This window comes from Uloborus diversus, chromosome 2 (genome assembly GCF_026930045.1).
Source record: "Uloborus diversus isolate 005 chromosome 2, Udiv.v.3.1, whole genome shotgun sequence".
Lineage (NCBI taxonomy): Eukaryota > Metazoa > Arthropoda > Arachnida > Araneae > Uloboridae > Uloborus > Uloborus diversus.
The window spans coordinates 21,344,461-21,368,687 of NC_072732.1; the positions used below are offsets into that span (position 1 = coordinate 21,344,461).

A 24,227-nucleotide genomic window follows, 5' to 3' on the forward strand; every position below is an offset into this window, starting at 1 on the left:
TACAAAAATTGCATTTAAGAGTGTTTCAGACATGAAATTATACACCTTAAAATCCAACGCATTCGATAAATCAGAGTGTTAGTACGGCGGCTAAATTTTGAGTTTTAAACGAAGAATTCACTAAAATTGTTTTCTTTTCCAACTGCCAAAACAGGAATGCGAAATGCATTTCTATCGAAAGCAAACCATCAGATGCGTCACGTGTCTGCGAAGACCAATCAGATGGCGCTACTTTCATGCTAGACTAAAATCAGCCTCCGATATAAAATTTCGCGGCTCGCCTAGCTTTCCCTTCAGTGCCAACTTACTGTGAAACGAAGTATAGTATGCATTTTATCACGTGATTTTCCTTCCTTCTTCTGTCCCATTCGACCTCAGCAGATCGATTGCAGCCTTTACTATTGCTGTTTTTTGTAATTTTATTTCAGAAATGTTTGATGAAATGTGAAATTAAGAGGTAAATAAATATTTTGGATCCTTCAAAATAAATTTTATGTTTTTATCTTCTATCGCGTTCATGTTATTTGGAAGCAATCAATCAATCAATCAAAGTTGTGACTTGTCACAGCCGGAAAAGAAAACAAGACAGCTACGAAAACAATTCACCTTTTTTGAAGCTGTCGTAAAATAAAATTGATGTTTTTTGATTTGTAAGTTTGCAAAAAATGTTTCTTATATATTAAACTAAGTTTGCAAAAGGTTATCCCTTGCATTCAGGTATTCTATGTTGTTTCGTAACAGATTTAAAAATCATGTAAATGGGGATTGAAGCTAAAGACAGCCTTATCTCAGAATATTTTATTTGCCTTATGTACTTAAAAATGTGCAATAGTTATTAAATGTTCTGAAATTCGGAATAAAATTTTGTGCCAGGTTACTTAATGCATAAAAATTGATCTTGCTGAAAGACAGACTCGTCATTTCGAATTTTTCCAAGGGGAGGTGGCAAAGGGTATGTAAATGTGAATTATACCAAAAGCACTAATATGTTAATGTGTTAAATTCCCAAAGCCGCCCTCACCCCTGAATGTCAGTTCTGCTGTAAGAACTTTTAATACTGAGAACTAAAACGGCAAATAAAGTTATGAGTTTAATAAGAAGGTTTTTCTAATTTTGTTGAATTTATAGAGTAGGTCTTACGTTTTGCAGTAAGTACGAATATTACCTCCTTGCTAAGCATTCTTAAAAGTAAATTTAAAGTTTCGCCTTTACCTATTTCTCTATCAAGCACCTGTCTTTTAAATGTAATATTTTATTTGCATATCTTTGTAAGCAAGGTTGACAAGGTATTCACCTTTCGATGGTTCTTATCGTGGATTTTTCAGAACAGTAGAGGTGGAGGAAAAAAATATTGGTAAGCCTTCCGTAATTGGGAATCTGGCGATCTTTCTTCAGTTGCAAATCTCAACAAAGAGAACCGAAACATCTATTCACATAGGGTTACTATAAATCAGCAGCAGCGCCGTGTCTAAGGGGAGGGTTTTAGGGGTTAAACCCCTCCCTTGGGGAAAAAATAAGCAAAATGAAAAAAATGTATATTTGACTTAAATTTACTTTAATGAGAAAGTTTGCGTTCAGCGTTTTCATTTTATTTTAATTTTCTCTCTGAAGTTTTTTTGCGATTTACAACTGCTAAAGCCTTACAAACTGATGTAATATTTCGGAAAAAGTATGGTGGACGAACCGCTGAATGATCTACCAATGCAAAGAAAGAATATTGCTTATTGTAAGGAGCTTATGGTGAATTTGGCATATGTTACATCTATGAAGATGCATTAGCGATTGTGCTTGGCTATGTAATTTGCATCTGCTAAGAGCTCTTTCTTGTTTAGTTTATTAAGCATTATTTCAGAACATAACAACCTGATATACATTCTACATTATAAAAGAATTTGTGAAGAGTTTTTAATACTCATTGCAATATACTACATACTAAACAGATTTAATTAAAAAGAAGCAAGCAAAGTTTGATTACAGCGAATCTGTGAAAGGAAGGAATACTTTGGTAACTTGTACAGAGTACAGCTAGAGGTATCCTTTAAGAATACAGCAGTCCTTACAGGTGAATAAACGCCATACAGGGATCGGCAATTTGTCGTAAAACTAAAAGCTGTAAGGGGGTTGAATTCTCCCTCCTGCTGGTAAGATTAAAAACCACCCCCTTTATGAAAATCTGGACACGGGCCTGATCAGCAGGTTTACCAAAATAAAATTAGTTACGCCAAAAATGAGACGACCGCTCCAGATTCCCAATTAACGAAATATCCCCAAAATATTTTTTCTCTCTTATGTGTAGTATTAATGTACAACATGTTTAATTTTGGGTACTACTGTACATAATTTATGTTTCCCATATTTTAAGGTTTTCTCAATAGCCTCGAATTTTTTAAATGCTGTTAGTATTATTCCTTATTTGTTTTTGTACATCATGCTGCTTCGTTCACCACATTTCCGCTTTTAAGAGGTTTACCTAAATAATGCCAGTTTTAAAAGTCAGACCAAACAACGTAAGTAGAAGCACAAATTTGTAAATTACTTTTGTCGGATGTCTTTTCATCCATAAGCTCATTATTTTTTGCATTGAAAAAGGCGTTCCCTGTAACGCCGAAACACGTGTCTGCTGTAATTTACAAATTTGCTTCTACTTACGTTGTTTGGTCTGACTTTACTATTCAGCACAAAGGTATTTATTTATCTTAATGCCAGTTTAGTTTTTTATTTTTCTGTAATGTAGGTATTCAGCTGACGAGAGGCTACCCCGCCCTTGAGAGTAAGCCCAGCTTAAGATCAGAGTAGTATAAGTTTTATTGGGAGGAGGGGGGCTCGGCAACCATACTGATAAGGGGCTGGTCTTGGCTGTTGACTGTACCCTGATAATGTATAACACATTTCATTTATTTTGAAACCAGGTACATGATTTAATCATTTTTCAAAACTCTTTTTCATTGTTAATGTGAAAGAGTTTTTTCAAAAGCATATAGGAATAAAGGTCAAAAATAGGTTTCCAAAACATCTCACTAAAATATGTCTAAGGGGAAAAAAAAACTCATTTGTTAGAAGCACTTTATTTCAATTCTATGCCTAGAAAAATAATGTAAAACTGCCACTCTACTTTTTTCATAAAATGTGTATTTAAATTAACATTTGATGAGGATTCTGGCACTGTCATGAATGCTGACTCAAACATTTTAAGCCACTATGATCAGGGTTGGCTTTCTGCCGGCAGAAACTAGTTTTTGCCGTGCCAGTGGCAGAAACTGGTTATAACCGGTAAAAACCGGCAGAAACTGGCAAAAACTCAAAAAAGTCTTTAATAACTCAAGTAATTAGTAAATGATATTTGTTTAAGTAAACTAAAAAAAAAATAAACATTATTTCATCATTTAAAAAAAATAAAATCTCATGCTAGTGCCCTTGATTTAGTTCAGAAAGGGAATTTTCCAATTACAGTGGCTCGTAGTATTTGTATTAATTTAACAAAGGATAAAAAATCATACAAGGGTGCTTAGGAAATAGGAGTGACATACAGAATTAAACAGGCATTACTGATTGTAATTTGCTCACTTATATGCTTCCTCTAAATTGTTTGTGATTAAAATTATCATGTCATGTGCTTGAAGAAGAAAGTGCCAGAATTTTACTTGCCTAAATTTTGTACCTAATGTCACAGCTTTGCAAAACAAACTGGCCCCATTTCTCAAAACTTATTTTTCCAGTCAAAATTTTACCACTACCGCAGTTACTACATGGTGGACCATTTATACAATAGATGAAAGTTTAACTTTTTTAACAATTAATTATTTTTTCCATACATTTTCTGTTGTATATCAAGAATTAATTTTTCATTTTGTGAGTTTTTGCCAGTTTCTGCCACAAAGTGGCAGAAAGTGGTTTTTGCCATGCCGGTTTTAACCGGTTTCTACCAGTGGTTTTAACCACCTCGGCAGAAACTTGCCAACCCTGACTATGATTCACATTAACGACAAATATAAAGCATCTCAGTCTCGATAATTGAAAGGGCTCTTTTTGAGCTGAGAATGAAGAGTGCAAACTTCTGCTTACGTTGTTTTGTCTCCTTTACTGTTCAGCACAAAGGTATTTATTTATCTTATCCTAGGTACTTGTCCGGTAAAGGTATCACTTGGCAGATATTTTGGTTTTGGCGATTTTAATGGATTTATTGCTATTACTAACTAAATTTTGTAATTGGCAATATTCCACAACTTCAACTTCTAAATTCTAGGGTTACCATACACTTCTAGACATCGTCAAACCAAGTGATGTACCTGGAGATGGGAACGATCGAAAAGGAAATTTGGAACCCCCCCTCCCCGGTCTTTTTACTAAGGATTTTATATCTACTCTGGGAAAAATTTAATATTTTAATTTTTCGGCAAAAAATATTGTATTCAGGAAATTACTTTATTTCAATCCCGGTGCTTTTTTTGTTCAAGTTTTTATGTTCAGTATACCACATAAAAACACCAACTTTGAGTATGTAAGATGTGAAACAATTTAATTTTCCAGTTCACCAACGTATTACTTGCTTCTTTTCTCATTAAAACTCTTATGTATACAAAGGACAGAATTAGTATGACATTATTATTAATTAGTGAAAGTATTTAAGTTAAAGTTATATCTTTTCATCCTAATGGATGTCTATATATGTAGACACATATACATAACACTTGTAACTCTAGAAATAAAAAAGCCACTTTCTGTTTAAAAATCTTACTGCAAAAAAAAAAAAAAAAAAGAAAAAGTCTGACAAAAATTCATTGAAACTGTTTACAAAAATCACATTTTATCCAAAACTAACGGTTGAATGATGTCTAGAATAGTTTTTAGGTAACTTTGGGTGTTTTGAACAAAAGGAAAGCTACTTGCTATTTTTTTAAAAATACTTTAAAAAGGTTTGGAGTATATTTCTGTTAAAAAATGGATTGCATCTGTACATAATTAAATGTTGAATTTTTTTTATATTTTGTAAGAAAAAATAACTAGTAAACTACATTTTTATTTGTAAAATATCCTTTTTTATCATGGCAACACTCTCCTAAAATAGCCTGGAGAAACACTAAAATATATATATTAAATTAATTCAGAAGGGTCCAATGTGCCCTAATTCCCCATATTAGTAAAAACTTCAAAAAAGGAATGTAATACAGTAGTCTCTGTGTCTGCAATATATGTTGCTGAATGTTTTAGTGAGGATATCAATTACTTTGCACTTTACTGTGTTCTTAATAAGCTTTATCTCATATCTAAGCTACACTGAAATTTTCATCTGCTTTGGCTTGTATGATATCATATCTGTTCAGATAAAGTTTCTGACTTATTAAAACGTTTTAGATATTTTCAACAATGACGTTTGTATTGAAAGAAAAAAAAAATCATTTTTGACTTTTTATCTTATTATTTGATGCATGTTGTTTTAGGGAAAGTAAAATTGGAATTGTCATTAATAATTTTTGATTTTTGCTAATAATTTCATCACTTCTTAGTTTTTAAAGGAGGGAATTTCCTTGATTGTAAGTAACATTAGGTTTCAATTTCCTTCTTTCTTTCCAAGTTGGGTTTTAAATCTTTGTATTTATATTACAGTAGATACCAGTGGCGTATCCAGGATTTTTCCAAGGGGTTTGATCATATGATGATTTTTAATGATATATATATACACATATATGCAGTCAGACCTCAAAATAAGGTCATTCGCTTATAAGGTCACCCTGCATATAAGGTCACTTTTCTAAAGTCCCGGCTCATTGAATTGGAATTCTATGTTATGTCTTATCGGATATATGGTCAAGTCTTAATACATTAATCGCTTATAAGGTCACTTCTTTCTGATTTCTTTAAATGATTTCAGTGCTTAATATAGATACACTTCCAAGAATTTTCCGCGATATACGATCCTTAAAAAGTGAAAAGTTGTCGTATTCCTATTAACGAAGCATATATTGCACCGAATGCAGAAGAAAGTGAGTATTACGACAGTGACATTGAAATATAAAGCAATAACGAGGGCACTAAGAGCGTACATATCGCACTTTTTTACCAGTCATGAGAAACCAAAGCTTCAAATTTTCAGATGACAATTAGAAAACCATTGTGCTTAAATTGAAGAAAAACCTATTAGTTCAGTATTAATAATAATTTTAAATTTGGTAAGTTGCACCTCAGTTCTCTGCTTGAGCATATTTGTAAGCAGCTTTACTCTACATGAAAGTTCTAAAAAATTATTCTAAAATTTCTTATTGACTCCAAAGGTTTTAATTGGTTCAAATCTATTAAACTATTAAAACCTAATAACTGATATTTTTGAATGTTTTAAATGTTAAAAAGAATTAATGTACATGCATGTTTATTCCTTACATACATGTTATATCAAGAAAGGCCTATGAATCAGTTATAAGGTCCCCCCTGCTTATAAGGTCAGTTTCGCGAAGTCCCGAGGGGTGACCTTGTATCAAGGTCGAACTGTATATATACGTTTTTTCTTATTTATAAATTATTATTTCTTATATATATATATCTTTTTGGTTATTTTTAATAAAAAATAAACAAAATTACTATGATTAATAATTTTTCTATTGAAAATACTGTGATTGAAAAAATAAATATCGAAAATATCGAAATATCATGATATTTTCAAAATAAATGTCGGATATATGTCATGATATATATCGACTGATATATATCGGTGAACCGTGCTCATATATAAAACTAAATGTTGATAATTTAATGGTTTCTTGCTGTTGTTACTTGTTAATGAGATTATATGCATTTCAGAATTGAATCTCGTGTTTGCCGTCATGAACTCAAAGTCGTTGACTCGTCTTGCTTTTCATGGATTTGTGACTGTGATGTACTTTTGTGCCTTAGTTCGTTATGAATACTTGCCTCCCATGCCCCACAAGAGGAGTCATGAGCACTATGCTGGCCGCTGGAAATACTTGACGTACTGGAACTTGGTATGAACATTTATTTCGGTTGTTTGAAGATAGATTTTACTCAAGACTAATGAAAGTTGATCCCGTCTCCTCCAACTTGATTCTTTAACAAATCTGCTTTACCATACTGTCAATCTCTTAGTATTCTTATACTTCTGTTAATTATACTGCCGTGTGCAGGTAAATGGCAGTATCTGCAGAAATGAGTTTTTGAGATATTTGAAGAAACGTGTTTTGGATTCAATACTAACAATAGGGAAATTTTGGAATTGGATGTCTTTTTCGCGCCTTTTTTTTCAGCGGAAACTAAATAAGCGAGCTTGTACAATAAAGATAGCGTATAATGGATTGGATGACAAAAATGCAAAAAAATGGAAAATGAAAAATTTGCAGTTACTGCCCTTTACCTGCACACAGCAGTATAGGTAACTGTAATCTATCCATTTAAGAAAGGAGTTAACATATTTCCCTGTGTCTATGAAGAGCAGTTTTATTGCATTGTTTCTTCTTTTTAACCGACTTCAAAAAGGAGGCGGTTATCAGTTTATACCGTATGTATGTTTTTTTTTTGTTTGTCCACTCATAGCGTCTCACCTAGTGAACCGATTTTGATGATTTTTTTTTTAATGGATAGGGGATGGCTCAACTTAGGTCCCATTACTTTGTTTGGCCATATTTGTTCTTTAGAAAAAAAGTTATGGGCAAAAAACAATACATTTTATGCAATTTCCCTATTAAATGATTAAAATGATATTGTAGCGACGTTCGCACTTTTCATCCGTGGATAGCGGTGGCTCAGTGGTAGAATTCTCGCCTCCCACACGAGCGACCCGGGTTCAAATCCCGACTAGGACACAGTGAATTTTACTAAAATTTCGTTTCTACTGTTTCCCGTATTTTCTCGAATGTTCTATTAATTTCTGTATCTTTCCAAGTCTGGAAAGTTCCAGCACTTTCTCAAGTTGTATATAAGGAGATGTAACGTTCATTCGTGGTTCTGAATAAAGATCTCGAGTTGAGACTAACGAGTATTCGCTTCATTTGGCTTTCACAATGTCTTCGCTATCTTCATCTACGCGACAATATGAAACTCATTGTTATAAAGTTTGCTGCCATATAACATTAATAGTAATTGTAATGATAATTTTGAATAAAGGCTTTTCTAAAGCAATACAGTGATATAGAGCCGAACTTCTTACTAGGTAACTTCTTACTTTTACTAAAATATCTACATTTGCATTAAAAAGAATGAAATAAAAAAATTTTGAAAAAAAAAAAAAAAAAATAGAACCGACTTCAAAAATTGCTCTAAAAAGTGAAAAATAATTTTATTCTTTAAACACCATCGATAATGCTTTTAAACATAATTTTTGAAGTTGGCGCAAAAACGATAGATAAAATCATTCACAGTCATAACTCAACTACAACTATAAATTTAACCAGGCCCAGTTTCTTCACTATCACATAAATTATGCGTTGATGACAACATATTCGAATAACGATATAAATGTTTCGTTCGTAACTTTGGATGCTTTTCTGAAAAAAATATGAACGAGGCATGGTTACACTGGATTTTACGTTTTGTTTTTGCGCCAACTTCAAAAATTATGTTTAAAAGCATTATCGATGGTGTTTAAAGAATAAAATTATTTTTCACTTTTTAGAGCAATTTTGAAGTCGGTTCTATTTTTTTTTCAAAATTTTTTTATAATTATTATTATTATTTTTGCACTGTATTAACTGTTGGTCGAGGACAAAATGCTGTAGATCTTAAAAATCTCTTTTGTTGTTTTAGATAGCACAGTTCATCTTTTTCGCTCTATCTTCCATTATTGATGTCATGAAATCATCTTCCAGCAGTTATCACAAATTAACTAGGTTTCGGGATAAAATGTATGCTGGGATTGCTATGCCATATGCAGTGGTAAATTTATATCTTTATGTTATTTTAAATGAGAAGTTGTTTGCTATTTGTTGTGCTAGTTATATGTTATTATTAAAAAATTATTTAGCTTGTAAGTAATTTATTCAAGCATTCATTTAAGCAAATTTATGTCAAAATGTATTTTAGTTGAATTAACACTGTTTGTTGTATCAGAAAACGTCTTTCTTCCTCTTAACTTCTGTTGCATCACCATTATTCTTATTTAAAGGGAACATTAAAAGCATAATTGATCATTTTTTTGGGGTAAAGTCCCACTCTGAACAAATGACCCTCGTCAATCGTTAGTGAAAACAAGTCCATTCCTTAAAATAGGTAGAGAAGGAAGAAAGGAACACATGCCATATTTTAGAGTTTAGCAATAATGAAAAAAAAAATGTACTCCCAGTATATTTTTGTCATGTGATTATTTAGATCTAAAAGGTTTAAGTTGCAGCAATAATTGCATTGAGTTGGCGAAAAAGTAAAAATGACAAGCTTTGCATTCTTTATTGCAAACCTACTCTCTCAAATTTTCAATTGAAATTAATTATGCGAGGCATTGTTATGTCTGACCAATGGCTGCTGAAATGAGTAAAACCAAGATTCGGCCACTTACGTAGGATTTGACCTGTCCAATGAGACATCTGCCTTGACTGCACAAAATTAAAATGTATTACCTCTTTGGCTAATTTCTTAAATTCCAAGGTGACATATTCAAGCTCATGAACCAATGATACACTTGCAAACTCCGTTCTTCAACTTTCCTCTCCGTATGGCCCCTTCACGAAAATGAACACTTCTGAAACAAGGTGGAACTTAGGGTCTTCAGGGTCAGACTTTACTATTTGATTTGTTCGACCTCCGCTGACAAAATGATAACATTGTCTAGAGTTTACATTTATGGTAGGAAACAGTGGTAATGAATGGGCTGTGGGGACTAAGTTTTTTAATTTTGCAACTTTCTAATCTTGTATGGCAACCCTGGTGTTTGCTGCCTTGTTTGGTCAAAGTTTCATAGGAAATGTGAAACAGTTTGCCAAATAAATAAATTACACAGCCACTGGGGAAGCTGTTGTCTTGTTATTTTGCTATTTCACTTTCTTTTTGCTTTGCTAATAAATGAGAAAAATTGTTAGTATCCTGTATTTTTTTTTGTTCTAACAATAGAAATGTATCTTATAGCATCAAATACAAATGTGACGACCAGCAACAGGCTCTGGGCCCAGCTAGGCTGGTCCTAGTCAATTAATTAGTCCCCAATGAAGATCAATGGCCCTCTTAAAGCTATCCACTCCCTTGCTCATTACCGCCTCTTCCGGTAAGCTATTCCAAGTGCCCACGACCCTGCTAAAGTAGTAGTTTTTCCTGATTTCCAAGTTAGCCTGAGATTTAAATAGCTTAAAACAATGACCCCTTGTCCTGCTTTCCCCGCAAAAATTTAATCCATTTACATCTTTCATTTTGATAAATTTAAATAACTGAATCATGTCCCCTCTGACTCTCCTTTGCTCCAGGCTATACATGTTAAGCCTATTAAGTCTGGTATCATAATCTAAATCTGAGAGTCCCCTTACTAATTTAGTTACCCTTCTTTGAACCCTTTCCAATACAAAAATATCTTTCTTCAGATAAGGCGACCAAAACTGAACAGCGTACTCCAAATGAGGTCTTACTAAACTCCTATATAAAGGCAGAAGAACTTTCTTAGATTTGTTTGAAATAGATCTATTGATGAACCCAAGCATTTTGTTGGCTTTGTTACTAGCAATACTGCACTGTTGACTAAACTTGAAGTCCTGATTTATAAAGACACCCAGATCCATAACATTTTCTGCCTGATTTATGACTGAACCCTGTAACCGATATCTCATACGCTTATTTCCATGACCTAAGTGTAGCACTTGACATTTCCCTACATTAACTGCCATACCCCATTTATCTGCCCACTTAGTAATATGATCTAAATCCTCTTGCAGCTGATTTACTTGTTCTTCATTTTCGACAATCCCCATAACGATCAGTGGCAAAGTATGACATCAATTGTTTTTTCTTGTTAGTTCTGAAATTTTATGCTTCTTGGTTTGTAAAAATGCAGTCTTCTTCCATTTTTTTTTAGTGAAACAGCAACTACTTATTAATTTTAAGCTGAAAAGTGGGATGTCAATTGTAGTATGAAATTAAATCCATTTTATTATTCATGCACTTTTAATTCTTTCTTTATCTTATCATTCATATGATTAATTACCACAAAAATCATGTTCAGCGATACTTTCACAATTGGTGTAATGCAAATAATTCATTTTACATGTCTTGATAAAATTTTAACATTAAATCATAATTTGGCAAACCAAAAATATTTTTTAAATATGAAAAAAAAAAAAAATGTTTGAATTTTAATGCTTCTTTCTTTCTTCCCTAGTATGTGTTTGCTGTGTTCTGGATTTTGTATTTTGTGGATAGAGAATTGATTTTCCCTAAAGTTTTGGATGCAGTTTTTCCAGCATGGCTGAATCATGTTTCTGTATGTAATCTAATTATTTTACATTGCTTACAAATTTTTCCAGTTTATATAGTGTACAATCAGGGGGGTGCACAAAAATTTTCAGGCCCATCGCAAATGACTTTTACAGGCCTCCTCCATATTTTTTACCCATACATGTATTTCACACCCTTATTTTAAAAGTCTCGCGCCCCCTTATGGCGTGGGCCCAAAGTGTGCCTTTGTCCCCCCCCCCCATGTGCATGCACCTATGTACAATATTGGCAATAGCTGTTTAATGGGTTGTATGTCATTCATAATAGCAAATATATTTATTTCATAGTAATAATATGGGAACTGATGTGATATACCCCACCCTTGGCGACTTTTTCCTGTTGGCGCCAAGAAAGCGTCGCCAAGAAAACGATGTATGACGACATATGTCATACATCGTTCTTAGCGATGCTTTTTTAGCGCCAACAGGAAAAAATCAGATAAGAAAACATGATCAAAGCACTTCAGAGCACAATATATATAAAAACAACATAAAAGCACAACAAAAAACATCACGCATATATGCTTCAAAAATGTACAGGGCCGGGGTTTTTTGTAAACATATTAAAATACAATGAAATAAATTATTGTATTAATTACAAGTCGAAATTAATGCATTAATTTTTTTTTTCATCATTTCTCCGGGATACGAGCCCGAGGTCTCATAGTACTTTCGTAATGAGACCCCTGCCTCGGTCTCATTACGAAAGTACTATGAGACCTCTGGCTCGCCAGTTATCCCTCCGACTGTTAATATACATTACAGTCGGAGTATGGTCACAGTTATGTATATTATGCATATTCATGTGTATGTACACCCAAGGGTGGCTCCTTCCGTTCAGTGTACAATAATGACACAGTTTTAAGTGTGAAATATGCACCATTATTGTGCAGATTTATTAATAAAATTCAGCATTTTTAAGAGTACAACCGAAAGAACTTTCAATTGTTAACATAAAATTCAGTACCTAAAGGAGGCACGTTAATGTCTAAATAATTCGTGGCATCGATAAGAATTAACTTTTAGAACAAAATAACCGTACTATTTCTGTAAAATTAATTTACATACAGTAAAAATAAAGTTAAAAACTACAAGAACCCCTCAAGGATTTGTAAAAACAAAGAATTTTGGAAGTGAGAGGTTTTTTTTGAATTCTAAAATAAAGAACTTACCTTTTTATATGGTATAAATATTCACACTCAGTCTAAAACAATACATCATATGACAATGGCACGTTACAGATACACACCACGTTGGAGTTAACTTTTAATTAACCTTCAAGTTTGAAGAAACTGGCATTTTCTAATGTTTTTACTTCAAAACACAACTACTGAATCTAAACTAACACAAAATAAGCATTCCTGTAAGGTATATTGCACGAAACAACACCACGTATCTCTCCTGCGTGAAACCCAAACAACCCAAGTAAACAAGTTAGAACAGATCTGTAAGATTGCCTTCGGGTTGCTAAACACAGGTTAGTTTGGCCAGGGATGCCATGCATAAAAAATTATCGCCTCATTGGCGAGAAAAATATTTTAATTTTGTGCAAAAAAATTGAATGTCGCCAAATGGGGGGTATATCACATCTGTACCATAACATGTTTTCAAAAATCAAGCACCACTAACTAAGAACAAAATCAGCAATCAACTTACCTGTGTGTTGTTTGTCGCTCTTTGCTCACATGATCATGAACCCACTGTCTAATGTTATGTGAGAGATATTTGTACGGCTTTCAAAGGAAAAGATAGAGTAGATGTAAATAAAGAACAACGCCATTTGGAAGCATCATCCATGTGTTTGGCGAGGACAAGAACAAACAGGGTAACTCGACAACAACTGTCAGCGAGGCAGACGACAAATCCATAAGGCAAATATTGGCTTCCTTTTTCTTTGCAGAGAACCCCCCCAAATTCGGCTGACTGAATTTTTCTGAATGATTTGTTTAATCTTAAGGCACAGCTTAATGCTGAAAAAATAAATTCAAAAATAAAGGTATTATTTCAATGAGATGAAAAACAGTAAATTTCATGTAATTTCCCCATTAATTGATTAAATATTATACAGTAAAAAAATTACACAGAGAGACCACGCTATACTAAGAAATTGATACTGAAGTTGCACCGCTATGTCCCAAGATGCTTAACTTTTTGCTAAATATAGTAAGATACATTTTGATTCAAAACATTCATATTTGAATCTCAATTGGTTGTTAATTTAAACTTAGATATTGATGCAAGTTTATGAAGCACGTTTTTGACAAATCCGCCAGCTACTTTATTCAGTCTCTTTGCGAGATTCGTGAAAACTTCTCGCGAAACGATCATGTTGTCATAACCCCGCCCATTGTTGCATGGCCGTATCCCATAATTCCAGCTTCAATTTCACCTCTTTTTTACCATAGACTCTCTATGTAAATTTCTTTACTCTATGTTAAATATAAAACCCATTGTTACAAAACTGGTTGCCTTACAACCGTAATGGGTGATTTTCAAGTGGATTGACATGTTAGGTTCGACAAAAGTGGGAAATTTTTGTTGTTATAAACATTAGAACTTTCATAGGTTCAAATTCCTTATAGTTTATGGTTTTCTGACCAGGTGATCATTTGTGAGTTAACTTGCTTAAATTTTAGAAATTCCAAAAAACGTCATGGGAAGTCACCATTTTTCTCATGAGTGTTACCTTTGTAAAAAATTCTGTAATTTCTTTTCAAAAAATAAATAATCTAACAAATCTTGATTCAACTATCTTAACTGCTCAGTAATAAATCAAAATGGTATAAATATTTATTTATTAAGAAATTTTCAGTATTTGTGTAACTGTTTTCCTCATGAGTGTTACTTGGTTTCCTAAATAAAAGATAAAGTTTACAATAAAACAATAATAAATTGAACATTAAATTTTTCATTGCAATTACCATGAATAGCTAAAAAAAAATTAAATATTTAAATCAATTTTTAAAGATTAAAGAAAAAGTTTATTAATAAAAATGCTGAATTTGTGATGGGCCCCAAAATTTCTGTGCACATCCCTGAATGTGGCCCTTGGGAAAAAATGTTGGGCACCACTGATCTTAGCTGTGATGCATTTGAGTTGCTGTATTCTTAAATTATTAGTTTAATCATTGTTGGCCCCCCCTCCCGCCGTACATAGTTGTGCTTGAAACTCTTTATGAATGTGGCAAATTTTTGCATTAAAAAATTTAGCTGTTGAGATTTAGTGAAACATATTGCTTAACAATTTTAGAGAATGACTTTTATGAGTAATAACATTTACAAAAAAGAAACATGATATTATGTTGTTTTGAAACAATTACTGTCACCAATTAATTTGGTGCTTGTTTTTCTTGAGATATGTGTTAATTTTTCAAAAATTAAAGTTAATTATGTAATGGTATAAAAAACTACACGCTGGTTAGTTGGTAGATTGTTTTGAAGAACTTGGTACAGAAATAGCTTGTAACCTTAATAGAATATACTGATTGTTTTTAAAGTTTTAATTGTTATTATTGTGTTTAGTTACTAGTTATTAATTTCCTTTTTTGTTAAAATAGCACACTGTGATCCTTCCTGTTTTATTCATGGAAACATATCTTGTCCGACATTGTCATCCACCCAGGAAATTGGGGGTTACCATTACGGCATCGTTTGGGATCCTTTACATCACATGGTATATCATCCATTCTGTTGCATTTGTTTTAGAGTAGAACTAATATACAGTAGAACCAGTGGCGTGCAGATCAATATTTTTTAGGGGACTAGTTGGTTACGGTAAATTACGATACAGAAAAGTAAAAATATTTATAGATATATTATCTTCCCTATTATTATCAACTTCAGTGTTATGCTTCAAAGTTGATGAGCAACATTGCTCACTAAGATGATAATCTATTCGATTTTTACCAAAAGTTTTCAACTGAGTAATGGCTTGGTAGTATCCTTGGGTTTTCTCGTGACGAATCGTTGCCGTGTGGAAATTGCTTATATCTGAAAATCCATTGGCATTCCAGACGCCTTTTTCCTTTTCAAAAAGGACGCAGTGCCAGCAAAATAATTTTTTTCTTGACTTACAAGCAGTCAGCCATTTAACAGTCTCAAAGTAATCTTTCTTAAAATGCCGATTGTAATTTTTTAGCTTCGCAGATATTGCTAGGTCAGGAGTAGGTCTGCTCTGTGAAAGTATTTGAGCTTTCTCTTGGTCAAGTCAAAGCTCCGAACGAACGGTTTGCGAGAACGTCCAGCAGGCAGCAATTCTCTTCCGAGCTCCCCGGGGCAGTCTGTGCTGTTTCCCATGCTCCTCAACTACGTCCAGTTGGGGACTTGTTTTTTCGACCGAGTCCCCTTCCATTACAAAAGAAAAACACAATGGACGCAGGAAAATAACTTTGACTAGTGAATTTGTTGTTTCCTGAAGCTCACATAGAAACCTGTACACTAGGTACGGAAAAAAAAATTTATCCGTTGGTTTAAAAAATGCATGGAATAATCAAATAGCTTTCGAGCGAACGCCAAGGATCTAACAAAGCTATATGAGATCTGGGGAACAGGTTCTTAAGAGCTAGTCCCTCGGACAAGTCCATTTAAGACGTCGCACACAGGGGAGAAAGGGAGGGAGGGGCAGTAAAAGAAGTAGCGCTTTCTAATAAACTTGTTTTTCTGCTCATGTTTTTTCTTAATAAATTATTCTGCAAGGTATTTTTTTTGAAGGGGCAAATATTTAAGGGACCAGCCTAGTCCCTCTGGTACATGGGCGGCACGCCACTGAGTAGAACCTTGATTATCCGAGCTAATTGGGACCGCTAGGGCCTCGGATGTCGGAAATCTCGTTTGATAGAAACTTTGCATAAAAACCCTGTCAAAATCTCAAATTTCTAAAAAAGTATTAATTGAAATACAATAGAATATTTTTAAAAGATAAAAATGATCATGAAAAAAGCAATGTTTTACAATTAAAAAAACTAAAATAGAGTAGTAAGTTTAAAAAGAAAAGTTTTTTTTTTTTTTTACAATGCCTAGTGAAATATTGAAAAATGCATTTAAAGAAGCAAACTTCTAGAAAATATTCTTATTTTCACATTGAAAACTCCTCACTTAATGTTAAATTAAAGTTCTCTTTAAAAATTAGACTTCATTATCGGCTCGGTTAACAGAAACCTCTGTTAATCGAAGCTCGGTTAATCGAGGTTCTACTGTATTAGAATTTTCTATTGTTACTCTAGTTTATCTTTTTATTTTGTTAATTGGTAAAATCATAGCATTAATTCAAGTAGAAAATAAAGCAAACTTTTACAATTGAACTATTAAAAATCTATCTTATCAAATCTCTTTGTACTGACCAGTCAAATATTAGCTTTCTTGGCAGGAAGCCCAAGTTTGCTTGAAGTTATTTTCATATTAAAAGTGAAACTTTTTCGTACTGAAAACCGTCAGCCATTGAAAGTGTGGTAATCCGAGGTGGGTTAGGTTAGTCAACCAAGTTGAATAGGAAACATGTTTTTTTTTCCTTCTTTGGTATTGCAAAGACAATGGTTTGCATGTTTGATGCCTGGTTTCTGAAAAACATGTTCTTGAATTGTCAATGCAAAAAATTGCATTTGAGAAGTTTTAATGTAATTTGATTAAAAACATCAAAATACAGTAGCTGCTACTTTTTTTAATCATGTTTGTTCAAAACAGTTTTGATTCAATAAAGCAAAAATGAATAATTATTTTTTTTTAATGAGGAAGTCTACATGCACTTTAGGAGGATTCTACTTAAATTTTAGTCAAACAAGATGTAGTATCATTAAAAGTCACTCAAAATACTAATTCTTTGACCATTTAAAGAATTTTAGTGTAAAACAATATGAAAGAGCATTTACAAAATTCAAGTTTTAACTCTGCTTCAGAAAATGTATCTACTGTTGATTGCTAAAAGTAAGTAGCAATTAATTTGGACACTCTTTTTTCGATGTTAAAAAACTACTTATAGTCGTCAGAATTAGCACCAGGTTGCTTCGATATTAACGCTGCCAGTGACTAAGCCAAGAGAGCAGAACTCGCTTCGACAACAGGGCTCTCTCCAACTTAATGGTTTTGCTTGACTTTTCCCAGAAAAACTCACTTAAAGTGTCTAACACCCTTTCTCCCCCTCTTTTCACTGGTTAAAACAAAAAAAAAAAAAAATTTACTAAAAAAGAGCAAAGAAAAAGAGAGAGAAAATTGATGCATCACGTTTTTGTAGGAAATGTAGTCAAATTCAGTTTGATTCAAATATTCAGCAGTTTTTCAATGTTAAGGGTTCACAGTACCTTTCAAACATTTTTTTTAAATTTAAGTAAATTTTATATTTCTTTGAAACCATAAGATGCATACTTATTTCTTAATCAATAATTTATTTTCAAAATTTAAAAATATTGCCTACTTTTTTTAAAAATTCAAAAAAATGAAGAAAATTTAAATTTTTTGAAATTTTTAGGGCTTTTTTATTTTTGCACGAATTAAAAAAAAAATTTTTTTTTTGCTAAACGATCACTATAATCATCTCTAAAAAATCTGTGCATTCATTTGCTTATGAGTTTATCAGAAAATTTTCTGTAATTATGTAACAAATCAAAGTTTTTTTAAGAAAAGTTTTTAAAGGTATAACATGCTCTAAACATTTGAGTAATTTATAAAATGCTTATCCAATGCACAGTTTTGTCAAATATGTTATCCCAATTGCAAAAAGTATTACTTTAAAGCTGTATCTTTAATAGAAAAAAATCCTTAGGGATTGTAATGATATAAAAACACAAAAATACCATCATTGAGAAAAAGCAGTTTAAAGTTTTTCTTTTGCATAAGAACACATAGCGAGCATGGCCTAAAACCACTCATAACTTTTTAAATATTTGAACTAAAGCAATGAAACTTTTTCGCTGTGTTCAGAATAGTTTTTAGTTTTGAAATAAGCAATAATTTTTTTTTTTGATCATTTCATCATTTTTGAGGTACTGTAAACCTTTAAAGCTGGATTTCGTTGAGGATTTCATTCATTAAAGCGGCTGATTCAATTAACCACTGATTCAATGTTCCGGCGCTCAATGTATTTGAATAAATTTGTGCTTAAAAAGTGAAATAAGATCGATCAGATGTCTTTTCATCCATAAGCTCAATTCTTTTGCATTGCAAAAGGCATTCCTTGTCAGGCCAAAACACCTGTCTGAAATATTCTGAAATTTGTTTCAATTAGACATTATTTATTTCTTATTTCACATTTGTGGTTTCGTTGCAAAATTAGTTGTCATAAAATTATAATCATTAAGTATTTTTATATATGAGGCAGTGAGGAGCAAAGGGATGTCAGTGGAGGTTTTAAGTTTTAAGTGAAACATGTTTAAAGTTTAGTAGATTTTCATTGAATTTTTTTTCTAAATCATCTGTATGGCAGCATTTATTAGAGCTACTAATACTAGCTCTTGCCCCATAGCAAAGGGCAGGCTCTCCTGCCAGGGCCGGATTTAAGTGAGGGCAGGTGGGGCCTCCACAACAAAGGGGCCCCCCACAGTAAAATTTTTACAAAATATCCTAACTTTCACGGGTCAGCAAATTTTACTTTTTTTCTCCCCTATAAATTATAATAATAATAATATAAAAAAATAAATAGCAGTAACTTCAGGATGTATTTACTATTAGAGTGCTCATAGAAAATATCGGATATATACATGAATCAAAATATTCAGATATATATCAAAGTATCGGATATTTTCGAAAATATGATGATCTTTCCGAACTCTGATTAGGGGCCTCCACTCCTTCGTTGCCCCAAGGCCTCCACAGTTCTAAATCCGCCTCTGTCTCCTGCCATCTGTACTGGTTGTATCCAAATTTCATTTTTGGAATTTACAACCCTTGCTTCTCACTGCCTCATATAAAGCATGGTTATGTATGCATGGATATAAAATGCAGTTTCTTCTCATGGAGTGAACTCTATGAGCTTTAATAAATATCATTTTTCACATTTCAAAGGTGTATGCAGTGGTGATTGTGTTCCGGTATTTTACCGAATTTCCGGTATTTTCGGACATATTTCCAGTATTTTTATGTCCGAAAATACCGGAATTATGTTTTTTTCTTTTTTGTTATGCTTTTATCTCCCTATCTCCGCATTTTTTTATTTATGTAATACTCATCAAATATACCTGCAAGAGCCTTAAGATGGACACCTATCCCTTAAGATGGACAAATGTTAAGATAATTTGTATAACACCAGCTCAAAAGTAACTTTGTAACCCATTAAAAATTTAATCAAATGTACACACAATATTTTGACTCAGAACTATTTAATACTACGGCAGAGGTGCACTTAAGTAATAGGGGCCAAACATTACCCCCCCCCACCCCATTCTCGCTTTGAAACTTTCAGGTATTTTTTGATGAACTCACAATCGCCCCTGGATGTATGCAAGAAAAATTTGGGACGTAAGTGAGGAAAAGTGTGATTTTTATATCACTGCATTTTCTTTTGTATTCATTATAAAGTTATTTAAAATTTTTGTAATTGTGGATAGAATCGATTTCTGGATGCACAAGACATTCTATACATTCAAGAGTTCAGTAGCACTAGAAAGACTGTGCTTTCTGCATACCTAGAAAGACTAGCAGCGATCATTTTGACTGCCATACTTAGTGATGTAAAATACCCGGGTATTTATTTTTAGGGGTAAATACCCAGGGTATATACCCGGGTAAATACCCAAAATGGGTAAATACCCGGGTATTTATTTCAAAAATTTATATTCATCTAAAATACTTTTCTGTATGTATTCCATTATGTATATATACAACCAACCATATACAAAACAATAAATTTTTGCCCAAAAATTATATTTTGATCACATATTTAAAGAATTATTGTGTGAAACAGCTTAGCAATCTAATATGATTTTCACATTAAATGTGTTGGATACGCCTAATCAATGTTGACAGCCAAATTTCAGATATAAAAAGCCATTCTACAAAAAGAAAAAAGTTTAACTGGCTACAAAAAAAAAAGCAAACATCAATTTTTTAAGGTACTAGTCTTTTATAACCCAGTAATATGTCCCTGCATGACATCAAAATGTAACGAAATGTCGCTCAATTTATTATTACAATTTATTTACCTATATCTTATGCAGAAATTTCCTCCAAACTTAGTTCAATTGTTCAGGTGTATTCTGTATCACACACACACATATATACACACACACACACACATAATATACATAAACATTTAAAATTTTTAATCTTTTATTTTAGGGTTTATGTTTAAAAAAGATAATAGTCACCTTTTAATACTACCTAAAAAAATTTTGCAAAATGCGCAATTACTAGGGGATTTACCCTGCCTTCAGATAAATACCCAAAAAAATATTTACCTTCCCACCCTACAGGGGAGCAAATGCAAATGAGCAAGGCAACAGAAAAGAAAATTTTGCTTTTTTTTTGTTGATTAATGTGAAAACTGTTTCTATATTTTCCATGATATCACTTAAATATCAATAAAATAAATAACACCATAGTTTCTTAATAACTTCTCAGTTTATTCTTCCAAACATCCCTCATGCTTCCTTTTTTTTTTCATTTTGGATATGACTAACCTAGATTGTGATTTTGAAATCCTGAAGTTCATAATGAATTGCTTATACTTCTCCAATTATGACATTGAAAAGAAAGGTTCTTTGGTTCACGATATGTTTCTTTCATGATTTCATCAAGTCTTCCAATAAAAAATATTATAAACTGTGTAATACATATGTATATATCAGTTTTACCAATTATTTCATATTTAGATTTAAAAAAAAAATTCTCATTCGCTCTTTTGCATTTTTTTTATTAAATACCCAGTTTTTGGGTATTTACCCAGGCCTAGGGTAAATACCCGGGTAAATGCCCAAAAAATATTTACCTACCCGCTGGGTATTTACCCGATCCACATCACTAGCCATACTTAAAAGATTGGAAATTTCTTCTTTTCACGATTTTAATCATAGAAAAGATTTGTTTCAATATGTCAGAAATAAATTCAACATTTTAATCATAATATAGTTTGCAAATCAGTCTCCGGCAGTTTTATTTAAATTTTATGTTTGATAAAGTGAAATATACATGCTTTACATAATTGGTATTGAGGAAGAGTAAGTTAGTACAAAAAAGAGGAACTTTTCTTATGTATAAACTAACAAGTACCATGCATTTGATTGTTTTCAAAATTACCTAAATATTGCAATCTATCGTACATTACTATTTCTTTCAGTACTTGGAAAAATTCATCGTTATCACTTTGCCTGTATATGAGTCATAATTTTTTTTTTTTTTGCAATCAGAACAAATGTTCGTAGATTTATTTCTGCATTGTTCCATTTGATACTGTTTTAATCTTTTTCCTGATTTAGTGACTTTATTATATGTAGCAAAATTGATCAGTGGAGGTAACATGGAGAAAGTAGGAGAAAATAGAGAATTCTGTTTTTGAAATTTTCTCTTTTTTTTCCTCCCGCCATCGTACCCTTTTCTTTTTTTTACTGTTTTCTAAATACAAATACAAATGTGACGACCAGCAACAGGCTCTTGGCCCATCTAGGCTGGTTCTAGTCAATTTATTATACCCCAAAGACGATCAATGGCCCTCTTAACATAGGCGGATTTAGGACTAAGTTCCTGGGGGGGGCAGGATCTTTTTTGAGCAACATTTTTAATTGCCCCCCCTCCATGTTTTGGTCTATTTTCCTGTGATGAATAAGGCCATGCTTTACCTTTTTTTGTGTGTCATTTTCATTAATGTGTGTCTTCATGCTGTCCTTTTTGAATTGACCTTAAGAGGGGTGACCGGTATCAAGAGTGACGCAGGGCTCCCTTTTAAGTTGGATATAGAATATCCCCAATTTTAGGGGGTCCGGGGGTTTCTTCCCCGGAGGATATTTTGTAAAATGGATATAAAATTCTGCATTTTGAAGCCTTATAAGGGTTAATTGGATAGACGAAAATCTCAGGAAAATATAGACAAATTTTTTTAAAAAAAGTTTTGATTTAAATGTGCTTTGTGATGTAAGTTAATACTTTAAAAGAAATGGTGTACAGATTTAGAAAATAAGTAACATGAGAGCAACATACTACTTATTTGAACAATTCATAATTTATACAGTTGATAAGAAATAAAATTGAAGCACACTTTGCTCAGGAGTTTCAAAGACTTGTCTAATTATTTTCATGGGTTAGATTGGGTGTTTTGGCACAAGAGCCCTAATGAAGTTCTCCCAAAACTGGGGGGCATTGCCCTCTATGCCCTCCCCCCTCCTATAAATCCACCCATGCCCTTCTAAACTATTCAACAAAGAAAAAAAACAATAATTTTTTAAAAAATTTTTGGAAGATGTGTTATTACTACATAAAGTCCCAAAACTGGGGGGGCATTGCCCCCCTCTGCCCCCCATAAATCCGCCCTAGCCTCTTAAAGCTATCCACCCCCTTGCTCGTTACCACCTCTTCGGTAAGCTGTTCCAAGTGCCCACGACCTTACTAAAGTAGTAGTTTTTCCTTATTTCCAGGTTAGCCTGAGATTTGAATAGCTTAAAACAGGTAACTCCTTGTCCTGCTTTCGGTGCAAAAATTTAATCCATTAACACCATTCATTCATTTTGATAAAATTAAACAGCTGGATCATGTCCTCTCTGATCCTTCTTTGCTCAGGAGGATCAGATTGGGATCTTGCGCATCAGCTTTTATTAGCGAGGTGTCTTCAGTCTTTTTCTGCAAATCTAGGTTCCGAAAAATGTTTGCAACAATCTGATGAAATCAAGTTATTTTCATCGCTAGGAATATATTCCTCTTTAAATAAGTCAGACCATTCATCCAAACCAGAATATGTTTTAGATAAATCTGCAAAAGTTTCAGGAATTCTTATACTAATAAGCTTGTCAATCAATCCTATGTTTAAGAGTGCTATTGCTAAAAAATGTTCTGATAAAATTTGCTTACCAAAGATTCTTTGCGACATCCCAAAGAGAATTATTTGACTGAGCACTTCAATATCACCGAAGAAAATAATGTTCGAAGCAATGCACCTGTTTTAGTGCTTAAAAGAATTCTAGCACAAATTTTTGGAATCCACCTGTTTATATATTTACTTCTTTTCAGACCCAAAATAATTTCACCTGTCCCAGTCCCATGCTTTTCAAATTCACCTTTGTCAGCATTTCCCCTTCAGTGCAGACAATAGAAAAATGAAATCATGTGACCAGCAGGTACTTTGCATTTTCCTAACAGTTCAACAAATTAAACCTGACCAGCAGGTGCCAATCAACCCTAAAAGAACATTACTCTTCTTGCCAACTAACAAAAAGCCATAGTACACATATCTGATAAGAGAAAAAATAAGAAAATGGATGCATAAATGAAGGTTCATTGAGCGGTCTAAATGACCAATGACCTTCAGTCTTTCTAGGTATAAACATGTATAGCGACTGTAATAGTAAACATAAATAAATTAAATCAACTTTTGTAAGATCTTAATAAATGGTTAGGAAAAGTCAATGAAGGAAAAAGAGTTTGAAAATTAAATGCAGCAAACATGAGCATTTGAAAATTGTTTGCAATCAAAATGACCGCTTCCGTCTTTCTAGTGTTAAAAACTATCCTACATTGACTTTTTAGTCATGAAATCAATCACTGAAATTAGGAATATTTTAAATGCATGCAGTATGTATTTTCAGTAAGTTAACGCCCTATAGCCAGGGCTAAGGCAGAAATACATGAAATGCACCACCAGCTCAGTCATTCCGTACGAGAACTGCAGTTTCTTGCTTATTAGCA

At 32.8% G+C, this 24,227-nt stretch overlaps 1 protein-coding gene across 2 annotated transcripts in view; it reads left to right on the forward strand.

The window, feature by feature from the left end:
- The first annotated feature begins 503 nt into the window (after window positions 1-503).
- Window positions 504-24,227, forward strand: part of LOC129217775 (androgen-induced gene 1 protein-like) — a 30,825-nt gene continuing 7,101 nt past the window's right edge. Inside the window, exons 1-5 of one of the 2 annotated variants that reach the window (XM_054852117.1) lie at window positions 504-650; window positions 6,793-6,974; window positions 8,749-8,877; window positions 11,297-11,398; window positions 14,969-15,084. In XM_054852117.1, coding sequence (XP_054708092.1) covers window positions 6,816-6,974; window positions 8,749-8,877; window positions 11,297-11,398; window positions 14,969-15,084 — 506 coding nt within the window. In that variant the 5' untranslated portion in view covers window positions 504-650; window positions 6,793-6,815. Of the gene's footprint in view, window positions 651-5,417; window positions 5,532-6,792; window positions 6,975-8,748; window positions 8,878-11,296; window positions 11,399-14,968; window positions 15,085-24,227 lie in introns of those variants that run through there. The other variant, XM_054852119.1, reaches the window with a different exon arrangement.